Here is a 13,239-nt window from a genome sequence, read left to right as displayed (position 1 = left end):
TAATTCAGAAATGATGGGCTGGGGCTGTGGGAGGCAGCTGGTGTTACAACGTAAGCCAGCCCCCCCACCACCACACACACACACCCAGAGCAGCAGAAAGCATTGTGCTGTATGTCTCCCTGTCTGCATGTAAACCTATACATATGCTCACAAGTACTGTCAAGTGCACCCCCCCTTGCAAACACCTACACACAGGCACCCACATGCACACACCAGCCCAGCCATGGCTCGTTGTAAAGGATACATTCATGTGTGGCGCTGAAGGGCTGACAGTTAAGTGCTCTCCACCTCACTAACTGCTGCCCTCTGTCCTGCCTGGCTACCTGTCTGTCTTTCCCTCCACCTGCCCCAGTGTATGCCCATCTGTCCATCAAGGTCCCTCTGGAGCGAATTAACTCAAACACGTGATCATTTACTTGTTAACTTTTATTTATGTAGGCAGATGAAAGCAATGCTAACAAGTAACCACAGGGTTACACCTCTGTTTGAGTAAGCTTTGTTTGGAACAGAGGTACAACACATGGTTATATCCAGTTTTATGGATATAAGATGACATGTGATAGGCTGCAAGTGATCATGTTTGTAAAGCATAGCATTGCCTGATTCCCTCACAATCCCTCGTTCTTCATTATGCGTAACCAAAGCTGGTTTTCACTAAAGGAGCTTTCCATGGGGAACAGGAACCTTTTGCAAAACTTAGTTCCTCCACCTGCTTTTCCACTGATAGTACTTTCTAAAGTAAAAGAAATATTGGGGCAATGTAGTGTTAAACATCACGGATTGGACAAATACCGCGCAGCATTTTACATGTGGCAATCTTAACATCCCGCTGCCAACTGTCATGGTTTTGATATGACTGTGGACTTGTTTAATCTTCCCAGGGCGTAAATCCAAACCACAATGTGATAGAGAAACCTTTACCACAGGGAATGTTCTTGGACGATAGTTCCTGGGAACAAAAAGTACCAGGAACCGTCCAGTGGAAACACAAGTTATGCCTGAGGTACACAGACTAATCATTCGTTTGGCTCAACTGCTGCTAAAATCCCTGATGTCTCATGAAGACAGTTTACCAAAACACTGTCAAATAAAAGAGCTCCTTGTAAGCCCATGTGACTTTTGTTTACAAGATGCTGTTTGCTTGCGATTAGTCAATGATACTTCATGAACCACTGCAGAGTATGAATGAACAAAATCACGATTAACTTCAATTTGTGTCTGCCTGTCTGTCACACTCAGAGGTGGCAGACGGCTCTACATGCCAGTCCGTGTCACACAAGCACTTTTCTCTTACTCTGAGAGCTGATGTTTGTCGTGCTGTAATGTCTAAGAGACTGGTTTTGACAACATCTCAGCTGACCGGCATCAGACACTTGAGGCTCTGACACATTTCAAAATGTTATTTTCTCCTAATTTTCCAAGATGGTTTTTCACTGCAGAATTTTGGCCCCATCGTCATTATAAGTAGTTAGAGAAGAAGAAGAAGCTTTATTTTATTGTCATTGTAACACGTACAACAAAATTTTGTTTGGAACTGAGGGTCCCGGGCCGCTCTGTGGGCACGGGCAACTTGGAGGGTTCAGTGTCTTGCCTGTGTCGACATGTGGACTGCAGGCACCAAGATTCAAACCTTCTGGTTGGGAGACCACACCATCGCCCCCCCAGTTATACAGTAGATGCAAATAAATAAATTAAATAAAAAGGTTCAGCATTATTGTTAAAATATACTCAAGAATATATGTAAAACTCTCAATAATACTGCTGCTCTCTGAACTATTTAATAAGCAGTCCATGTCCCAGGGCTTTCAAACCCAGGCTTTGTATAGAGACACTCAAACCACAGAGCAATATCTGAAAATGGCAGATGTTCGTCCGGTTTTCTTCTCTGTTCTCCCCCTCCACCTCTTCTCATACAGCAGTCTACCACTGAACCTCATGTTCCAGCCGCTATGCTGTGAGACATCTGCACCTCACTCACTGTTTCTTTCTTCTTTAGCATCTCATCTTTCCTCTGTACACACACACACACACACACACACACACACACACAAATAGATAGAACTCTTTTCTTGATGACAGATGGCAAGTCAACAATTGTACAGCGTCAGCCTCTCGACACGCACGCATACACACACACACACACACACAAACAGAAACAAACACCACCTCCTTGTCCTCCCGTCCCTTTGTGTCCAATCCCTTGTCAGATGTCTTGACAGCTGAGTGTTTTCATTCGTGCATGTGTGTGTGTGTCCCTCTTTACCTTGGTATATTAAGCACTAGTTTAATGAGAGCTTGGTGAGGAGCAGGCCCCAGCCAGTGGACCATATGGGGGACATTTAGCCCCCTCAGAACACCGAGCCAAGCCTCGCTGACATGATTACCACTGCTGTCCACTGCTCCACACTTATGTCGGATTGGAAACAGGTAATTTTATCATGTACAGCTAATTAATGACTGGAAATTGGCAGTCAGAGACAGAAGAGGCTGAGGGTAGATTAAAAAAAAATTCTTGCACTGTTTTGTCTCTTCTTCCTCTCCATTTGTGTGCATACACACAAAAGATGTGCATGCATAGCACACATGTACACAAACAGAAAAAAGCATGTAACACGATTACATGCTTTTGTTTGGTCTGTCTGTGTAGAACACCAGGCTGCAGCTTCGTTAAATCATGTCAGACAGATTAGAGGTGAGAAGCTATAAATAGTCTGACTGTCCCTTTAACCTGATCATTGTCACATCAGCATGCAGCACAACTATCAAGTAAGACATAAAGGGAACACAATCAAACTAAACCACCAAAGGCAGCCCATAGTAGCCATTTATTTACCCATGTGTTTAAATGACCAGATGTTTTAACCGGTTGTCACAGAAAACAAGCTTTTACTGTGTCTTTACATCACAAGTGAATGCCAGAGCGGTACTCACAAACATAAATTACTACAACAGCCACACCTACCAGCTTTTCTGGGTGAAACTAATATCATGGTTGCAATTGCACTATATATTAGCTGAAATACAGTATTAAACAGTCATTCAACTACATTCAAAAAAATCGGCAATTTCAAGTTACTGCTAATCTGTGACATTGCTTGCGTAAACCACGCAGTAGTAATAATAATAATAATAACATGCATTTACAGGATGGATTAATGTGATGTTTCAATTGGATATGTTATGAGTAATTTATAACATTAAATTTATTTTATGTTTACATTAACTTGCAGTAAGGCAATGAGTCAAGTGTCAAGAAATGTGAAATGGTTTCAAATTATACAGTACAAACTGAATAACAGTGCTTATAATGATTCCCAAATCTCTACTCACTTTTCCTCAACATGGTACAACTGTTCGCTTGAGTAAGTGGCTCTGTGTTACATTAGTGATTGCTGTGCCTTATCTGGCAAACCAATCAATTCAGAAACACTAAATAAAATCACAAGTGCTTGCAGTAGCCTCAAAATGCTGCTGCCAACATAAGCCTCTGCAGCAGAGATCGCTCTCTAGAACTGATGCTCTGTTCTACAAATGAAGCAACACTGATGTTTTGTGTTGCAGTAGCAGAGTGAGGAGGAGAAAATGCATCAAGGATGTAACTGATGTTTCAGAGTAACAATGGCTGTCCAGTTGCCCTTGGCAACCTGATGTAGACCACTGCCCACCATTTCAGGATGGTGCTACCGCCCCGGTCCAAAAACCACTGTACCCAACTCACTCTTACTGTAGAATCTTTGTACGTGTTGGCTGCGAGGTGAAGGGCATTGTTGCAGCCAAAACTTAAGACTAGCTGTTAGCCACTAGACATTAAGCTGCTGTCCTAAATAAACCAAAACATTCCCCACTCTAACCTGCCTCCTCTAATCAGCCCAAAGCCTACTCCAACCAGCCCACAATACCTCAAGATGCGAGTTACACACCAACCCTTTGGTCTAATCTCTGTTTTAGAACACTTAAACACAGAATCTATTTTCAGTTTAAACTTCAACCTTCAGCTGCTGCAGCCAATGGATCAGTAGGAAAATAGTAATATCTAGCTTAATAATTGTCTATGAAATTGTGGTGGATCGAAACCAGTTAAAAAAAACAACTGGGAAATAGGTAATGAAACAATTTAACTGTAGAAATCCATACTAAATCTGTTTATTGTTGTATTTGGGTTACAACCATCAAAAAGTCCAATAAGCTTAAATTAAACTGTGCTTTTTAATATAGTAGTTTATCTCCTAAAATGGGATGCATCATAACTTTGCTACTTAGAGAAATAACATTATCCTCTGCTATTGTATTAATTATTACCAGCAGTACACAAGATGCATGTTTGGTCCAGACTCTGCTTGTGATGTGTAAATATGCTTCAATGAAACAATAGTGGAAACGGAAATTTAAAGTTTTGGATTTTGACATTGCTTTTTACAGTGAGAGAATGTCAAATAATAATAATAATCCAGAAAAGTGTAGTTGTGTGCATGCATGCGTACAGACTGAAGACATTTTAAAGGTCAGCATTTCAACGAGCCCAAGTTACAAACTAATCCCATTACCCAGCCTCTTCCCCTTTCATCCCTTCTCTCTTCCTCTATCCAAGTTTTACGTCTGCAGTGATCAGCACTTCCTTCCCTGACCCATTCATTCATTTTATCCTAGACTGCCTCACTCTACATTAGTTCATTCACTCACCCACCCATTAATCCATCTCTCTGTTTGCATGGGCTTTATAAAGATGCTTCCTACCACTTAGCACTGACTGACAGAGAGTTGCATAGCTTCACGTTATTGGATCCAGAATTTTCTCATTGTATTCTAATTTTCTAAACAACCTGCAATAATCAAAAGAGCACACACCTCCTGTATTGGACAAACATATGCAGAGTGTTGATGTAGTAATGTTAGCACAGTTAGCAGTCTTCCCTCACGCCCCTTCTTTGCTTGGTTATCAAAAGCCATTCTGTGAAGCAGGAGCAGAAACTAAAAAAAAATAGTCTAGCTCTTTTTTTTTTTTTTTTTTTTAAATAGAGATGCTGCTCTTTGCTGTTTAGCATTGTACCATGCTCATACTTTAGGTTTTTAATTCATCACATCCTGCAGTGCATAGAGCAGACTTTCTGCCAGTAACCACACCTAATACCAGAAAATGACATCTGTAACCTAAAGTTGTGTGAATACTGTAACTTTGCAGGACAAATCATATAGTTGAATGCAAATGTGACACACTCTGCTGTCTATGAATGTTACCCATCTGTCTTTCAGTCAGTGTCTACACCAGCTACTTGCAGGTTATCTCCTGCACTGGGAAGTTGTCTACCTCAGTTCTTAACTGGCTGTATCTGTCACAAACTATTTGTCTCTCTGTCTTTCCTTTGCTGTCTGTCTGAAAGCTCTGCAGACTAGTCTGTCTGTTTGCGCTGTGCTGTCGGTCTGTCTGACTGCCTGGCTGACTGCCATTCTCTGCAATGTAGAATGAGTCATTCTTAGGACAATGGAGACAGTTTGTAAAGCCACACTGAAGCGTACACTTCCTCCGGATGTGCAAGAGGATGCCATTCAGAACAAAGCCTGCGCTGTCTGCTTGTCTGCTACTGCCCTGTATACACATGTGAGTTTGAGAAACAGAGGGAATAGAAAGCAGAGTACAGGGAAATACACAGACAGCGAAAGTGTGAATTGCATTAAAAGGAGTGAGTTGTGTTGACAGGCTCTACAGTAGAGGCAGGACAGAGGAGGAGGAGGAGGAGGAGGAGAGGAGCAAAGAAGACGGTGGCGGGAGCAGCAGCAGCGGCTGGTGATTGATATCAGAGATCTGGCACTGCCACCTGATCCAGATAGCCAGCCAGCCTCCAGCAACACTGAACTCAATGAACTCACTCAGCCAAGATGGCTGCCTAACTGCACTGCACCCAGTGAACCCCACAGCAGTCCAACATATAGAGAATAGCACATACTGTACAGTTTCCAAAGGGATTAGGTTGCAGAGATGGAGAATACATTTCAGCTCAATATGATTATGGAAAGATGCATTAAACAACAAATGCATTTTAAGAAAGGCAGACAATGAATATCTAATGGAGCCACTTCATGACTGTCTCCACGGTGAAGGAAACCATACTGTAATCAGAATATATGTACTACACGTAATTAGCTAATTTCACTCAATGTGTGGACTGTAGCAATGTATTTTAATACTGCATCATGTCCAATACAAAAATCACACCGGTATATCACACCATAAACCCCTGAATTTTTTCCCAAAATGTTATCAAAGTATAACTTTCACTGCAAGTCTCCAGAAAGGGAAAAACATTTCTTCCAACTATGCTGATTCTAATATTACTAGATGACCTTGTGTGATGGAAAATGGTGGTGAAATTTGAATATGTTACATAGAAGCATCATGGCAGCTTTACACTTGGTTATAACACCAGACCAACAAGGCTTTAGAACTCAAACATATTTGAAACCTTTCTTTGAGCTACTACAGTAAACTATAACGACAACCCATTATCAAAGCTTTGTGACTCCACCATGTATACTTGGTAACATCTTTCTTTAATTTCTTCCCTTAACTTACTTACTTAAGATGCACGATAAATCTAAAAAGCTTGATTCTACATTACATCCATTTGACTCCATCTTAAGTTTGAAAGCCTACAGTACTTGAGGACAAAGAATCACTGATCTTATATACCATTTCAAAAATAAGTCAGTAATAAGACTCACTCTACTTTGACACAGCTGTATCTCATCTGATTAGTACGTTTGCAGAGAAACACTTCTGTGGGACAGAGAGTATCAAAAAAAGATGATGTGTTGTGTTCTCCCTGCGTCTCTTTCAGTGTTTCTCCTACTCTCCTCCCTCTTGGCCATCTGTTGTGCTGACTGCTGTGTGGGCTGATGCTGGTGGAGGAAACAGTATCCTCGACTACACTGGCAGACTGTGACCTCTGTGACCTCACATGGGCTGACAGAAGGTAAACCTGGGGCCTGGGTGAAAATGAAGTTCACTTCAGATTCAGATTTTTAAAGAGCAATAAAGCAGCCATCGAATGTCTGGCGTCTGAAAAGTGAGCGACATTTGATGTTCAAACATGTAACATAATGTCCTTCCAAGGCTACACCTGTACCGTAGCTTGCATCTCACCAGATTTTCTAACATCTTTTATTCAAATTATCTTCTGAATAATTTTGTCCTTATCATTAAGAACAGAACAACACTTTTCCAATTAACGTTTAAAAATGTGGTTCGCAAGTCTGCTGCCTTTATAACCGACTGTGTCACAGATTCTGGTATTTATCCACTGCTCCTTATTTCCAAAGATACAGAAACGATGCAGTTGAATGCACTCTCCTCTCTGATTTAATGAGAGGAAGGAAATCATCGCCATGGTAGTCAGCAAGTGAGCAGTGAAAGGCTCGGTCATCTGAGGACACGCTGTGCTGTACTCTGAAGAGGTGACGAGCCTGAGCTGATTAGCTGCTGTTGAGGAGCAGACTTTGAGATCATACATAAAAAGCAGAGATGTTTGCTTGTATGCTTCTGATATATACACACATTTTATTGCTTTAAATACTCATCTGTATCATCTATATACTTGAAGCACTCTGCTTTGTTAGATGGGCTGACTGGATGGCGAAACAGAAACAAAGGAAAGAACTTAAGGTTACACTGTAAAATGTGTTATTGCTACAGAACATTTCATATTAGCAAGCCAAAGAGGAAATTCTTTATTCCTTCCTTCTTCTTTCCATTATGTACAAATGTTTCCTGTTGACAGCGTGACACTCCTGAAGCCAGTGCATTTTGGACATGTTGACTGAGGAATAGGCACAAACATACCACTCCCAGCAATCAGTATCCGCTGATTTGTGTAAGTTGATCAGTGTTTACTATGTATGAGTGTGTGAGGCAGTGTGCTGTACACATCTGTCAGTCTGATCAAATTATTCTAAGGGTTTGTGGCTTGTCAAACTAAAGCTACACACTCACAAAACATACAGAGGCCTGTCATAAAATACACAGAGAGGTGTGCATCCCTATGCTCGTACATAAATTGATTTGATTTTTTTCTTTTATTTAATGAGAGTGCAAGAGCAAGAAGCCATCAGCAGTACTTTGTGTTACAGTATGAATGGGAAACGCACTTCGCTTCCTCACATGTTTATTCTAAAGAACATATGACCAGCACTATAAAACCTCTGCACAATCAAAGGTCTCTGCATGCAGCTCTTTTATATGCATATGCATGAGCTGGACACTGCACAGGGGCGGGCAGCTGAGCACTTGCTAAATTTATTAAGTGTGTTGCCCTGGCAGTTATATTTATGACAATGTCCATATAAATCTCTGTTTAGGATTAAGTCTATAAAATTATGACCAAGATATCTGACCTCGTTGCTTATTTGAAGAAAAACCTCTGCGTAAGTAGAAATAGGAAAATACACATTTCCCATCATCTTTACATCTAATTACTGTTAAATAACTTTTTGGCAACAACACTACACCATACTGGAGGCATATACTTAACAGCTGTCGAAGACCAGAACTGCCCGAAGAAAATTCATCTAACATAAATTGAATAATTATAAAATTACCAAAACACAACCTGTTTTAGCAAGCATTCACCTGGGGACATAAACAAGAATGGAGAAAACGTATTACCCTGACTCAACTAATTACTAACATGAAGAGTCTGATTCAACAGGCACACAACACAAGAACTCAGCAGTTACTTAGGTAATGGCTGTGACACTGACTCGTTTTACAAAATGTGTTCATGACTGATTTAAATTGAAGCCTCAGAAGGATTTAAGAGGCGCATGCACATCTCTCTTTCATACAAAGATCTATTACACTATTTTTCTCTGTTCTCTTCACATTTATTTCACCAGTCTTTTCTAATCTTCCACCCAGTCAGTGGAAGATTTAGCCTCTCTTTTTGTGTCATCGCTTCATGTTGCTCAATTGAAAACAAAACACAATGTGCATTAATTGGTAGAAGAGAAAGCGCAGGGCCTTCCAAACTGTCAAAACACAAATGTATTCTTTTTAGTACAAAGGTTTTCCCTATGTGTGCGTGTTGAAGTTTCACCACCTTTCTCGATCTCTCTCACGGTTTCATTTCAGTGAAAAGGTGTCTTATGACTAAGACTGCAGTCTTTGCTGTATCACGACCTGGACAGTGAGTCAGCACCCTGACCCTGCTCCTCTCCACACACACACACACACACAAAGATTTAGCATATGATGCAGACAAACATTCATATTCTGAACACAAACACCCCCCTTCCCCCTACAACCTCTATCGCTATCTCTCTGACACACTGACGAACACTGGTAGCGTTGCGTCGTGACTGGGGGCGATGTGCTCCTCTTAATATGCACAGACGACTGTCTGACGATCACTCACATGCTGGTACAGACAAAGACCCTCCACTCTACTTCAGCAGTGGGTACCGTGCTTGTATACGTGTCTGTGACACAGTGAGAGAACGCATACTCTACATGTAATATGGAGCACTCAGGTATCCAACATGCTCTCCTGCGGTTCCATAGTGCTAGCCTACATTACCCAGAAGCCCGTTGTCTGTTATGTATCCATGTCACTTCCTGTTCAACAGTTTGTGTTACACATTCCTAGACACAATCACAGAGTCAGGGGGATGATGCTCATTGGCCTAAAAGCATGGAAATTCCCCTTGTTCTATGCCTGAGACTCTCCTTCACACATTCAAATACACATACACTTGTGCCCTGAGGAATCAGCACCAGCAGACACACGACCCCAAGAAGTTGTTATTTGTTAGACAAAAATATACAATGTCCTAAAGTGCCTTACAGTTGGCAATGCAATCATGACAGAGCTACAGTACTGTATATCACTTCTGACTGCTCCTGGTTCAGTGCAGCCCTGGTACAAATTACTTTTCACCTATCTCTGCTACGTGCTCCTCAACTATAAGATTTATTTGCCATTTCTCATTCATTTGGCTGTAAACAGGATGTGTTGTCAGTGTCCCCCTCAACTCCACCCCAACCACCCCCCTCAAGGCCATGTCATATGACTCTGGGACACCACTCAGGATTTTCTACACACTTACGACACCGCTACATTAAATAATACATCAGAGAAACAGAGCTAACTTGATTTCACAGACTAATAGACACACTGGCCTGACAGAACACTGTGCACCAGCAGTGTAACTACCAGCCTGGGAGATGTTATTAACTGCACACACACACATAAATATATGTACATACATATGTACACACTCTTTTTCAGACACAACCTGACTGAAGTACATAGAGGCTTAGCAAATAAACAGCCTGACAAGCTTATAATAAAGAGACACATCCTTGTGGGGGCAAACACACACATATACACTTGGACACTAGATAATCAGACATCCATGTGATCATATACACACACACACACACACAGTCGCAAACACTCACATCCTCCCACCGGCACATGTGGACAGGCACGGCCAGGCCCTCAGTCTAGACAAGAGGCAGAGAAGAAGGGGAGAGAAGACAGAGGCAGAGAGGAAGGGAGTAGAAGGAGAGATTTACTGGATGTACTTACCCCGTTTCTGGAGCCATCCCTCTCTAACGATGGTGACATCGCTCATGGTTCCTTCACGCCGAGTCTGATGCCGCTACACGCCTGCTCCACAGAGAGAGAGAGGGAGGAGGGGAGGAGAGGAGGAGAGAAGAGAAAGAGAGGGAGAGGAGGAGGAGGGGGGTGGCCGGCTCTCCCAGCCTCCGCGTCACTCTCCCTCCCTTCCTCTCTCGTTCACCCTCTTGTTCGAGCAGTCTCTCTCTCAGACACACACACGCACACAAATGCGGTATGTGTACGTGTGTCGTTTTGCTTCCTGTTGTGGCTTATCTCTCTGCCTCGCTCCCGTCTTCTTTTTCTTCCCCCTCCTCCTCCACCTCTCTCTTGCCCGCTCCAGACCTTCCGCCTCACCAGCAATGAGTCAGCCTGGAAGGAAGTGAATGGAGGAGAAAAAAGAAGGCATGGGTTTGTTTTTGTCCTCCTCTGCTGCTCCCTCTCTTCCCCTCCAAGGCTCTTTCAAACAGTCTGACAAGACAAACAACTAGTTATTGTGAGGACAAATGCTCCCTCCACTCTCCCCCCACCCTACACCCAGTTCCTCTTTCTATTGCTAACACTCTCACTGGTAAACAGGATGAATTATTGCAGAGCTCTTGATGAAGCAAAAACTGACCTTGATTACCAAACAAATGTCCCATAGTTCTACCTCTGATTCATTCATGGATCTTATTTGTTGTGGTGAGCAGGTTGCACTTTGTGCAGCAGCCAGTCTACCATCCTGTCTTCGCCATATTTCAGCATGCCAAATTATTTTGTTAATGTGTGTGTAGGTTCACAAGTCTGTCTGTCGGTCTGTGGGGGGTGGGAGAGCATCTCAGGACTGTGGAGCAGGGCTTGGCTATAAATAGTATCAACAGCAGTTAGGGATGCTCTCACACGATCTTTCCTGCACCTCTCCGTCATCTCACTCCCACTCTTGCTCCCCTCTCTCTCTGCATAGCTGCCGTGTTCACCTCAAATGCACCCTACTACACTATATTACACAACATGCAACAACACTACGCTGCTCAGCTTGAATGAAGATCAGCACTACAGGGGCTAGGCTAGCAGTCACAGTTATCTAGCTGGAAATTAGTATTCAGATCAGATACTGTCTACACTGCTGCAGACACTTGGAAGGACTGCAGCGTCATAACGAAGGCTGGAACAGACATGTGCATGCAAACACACATAACGCAGTAGGTGGCACAGAGATTTTTTTTTACGTTGAGGCAGCAGAGCAGTGGCCAATAACCAGACGAACAAATGCAGACCAGTGCTGGACTGTATTTATGCTATTTGTTACAATTAGATATAAAGATAAGCATTCGTCGTTTCCTGCTTCTTGTTATGTGCCGGACAAGCAAAATATTAAGGTGCAGATAACAATACTTGAATATTCTATTAGCTATGATTTAGAAAAAGATTCAAATGATACCTACATGTAGCCTTATAACTAGCATGTCCTTGATTGCACTTAGTGGAGGAGAGGAGGGGAGCAGAATGTCCATACAGTGGCAACCCCTTGTCACAAGGGTGGTTGTTATGGAGACATGGTGAACCAACAAAGACAGGGAAACACCTGCCAGGCCACCTTTATTTCACAATATTTAATGCCACAGGGAACAACAAAGAAAACAAAACGGCAGGGGAGACAGTGAGAAGGAATCACAGGAAATAGAGAAAGACATTCAGAGAAAGAGACAGAGAATAATGGAAGGAGAAGGCAGGGACCAGACAGTCAGATACCCCACCATTAAATAGTCAAGATGCATCAAGCAACACTGCAAGGTAATAGAGATGCAAACTGTGGGGTCCAGTGGTTCAGGAAGTATTTTCCCTCTATTCTGCATTCCCATTCCAGTTTTTCTTCGAATGATATCCTCAATCTTACTGAACACAGAAACGTAAGACACACCCGGTTAACATAACGATCCAGCAGGTTTATCAGTGGCCATCAGTTCTGATTATTTCAGTCTGAAAACAGAGATCACATTTCTCTAATTCTGACATGGTGCACAGGTCAAAATACCCATGAGCCTTGGCCACCTGTTGCCATTTACCCAGGTTTTAAAAGTGAATTGTTTCAAGCTGCAAATTGTGTTTTCCATTATCTCAACACCATTATTGTTTTTGCCCACAGTTAGCAGATTTTAAGCTTGTTGACTCAATGCTCCCTGCCAGCAGGCATCCTGGGATTCATAGTAAACACCAACCTCTAAGTTTTTATCTATACAACCCTGTACCTTCCGCTTCTTAAGTCAAAAAAAAAAAAATCCTAATGCAGTAATCTTTTCTTCTGATGATTTAACTGGGAGTGTTTCGTGCCAATCAAAGCCGTAGAACTGCTCCCAATATGAGTCACATAACATTATCTGTGGGAAAAAATAGATGGGACTTTACTTCCATGACAAGAAATGAATCAATGAAACCACAATGTTTTAGACTAAGAAGTTCCAACCACTCTCCAAGTGGTAATATTCATAGATAGTGTTGGAAAAAGACAGCGTGTTCCTGTCAGGAAGGCACGCCTCACCTCACTTAACCTCTCCTCACCTCAAACTGTGGCCTCAGACAAACCCTAGCTGGCATCAGCAGCTGTGAGTGCACATCCTCCTCCTACAAGGCAGGCCAGCCTTCAGCA

At 42.4% G+C, this 13,239-nt stretch overlaps 1 protein-coding gene across 4 annotated transcripts in view; it reads right to left on the bottom strand.

The window, feature by feature from the left end:
* The window catches only part of akt3a (v-akt murine thymoma viral oncogene homolog 3a), a 50,248-nt gene that overhangs the window by 34,600 nt on the left and 2,409 nt on the right, over window positions 1–13,239 (bottom strand). For 3 of the 4 annotated variants that reach the window (XR_002275307.1, XM_020604686.1, XM_020604677.1), the window contains exon 2: window positions 10,581–10,982. The exons of the other annotated variant lie outside the window; for it this stretch is intronic. Coding sequence is in view for 2 of the 3 variants with exons in the window: in XM_020604686.1 (XP_020460342.1) it covers window positions 10,581–10,626 (46 nt within the window). In the remaining variant the exon portion in view is untranslated. The remainder of the gene's footprint in view (window positions 1–10,580; window positions 10,983–13,239) is intronic. 4 annotated transcript variants of the gene reach the window in all.

The sequence above is a fragment of the Monopterus albus genome, unplaced genomic scaffold (genome assembly GCF_001952655.1).
Source record: "Monopterus albus unplaced genomic scaffold, M_albus_1.0 scaffold3.1, whole genome shotgun sequence".
Classification (NCBI taxonomy): Eukaryota; Metazoa; Chordata; class Actinopteri; order Synbranchiformes; family Synbranchidae; genus Monopterus; species Monopterus albus.
Note: the sequence above shows the minus strand (reverse complement) of the source record. Positions and strands in the feature narration are given on the sequence as shown.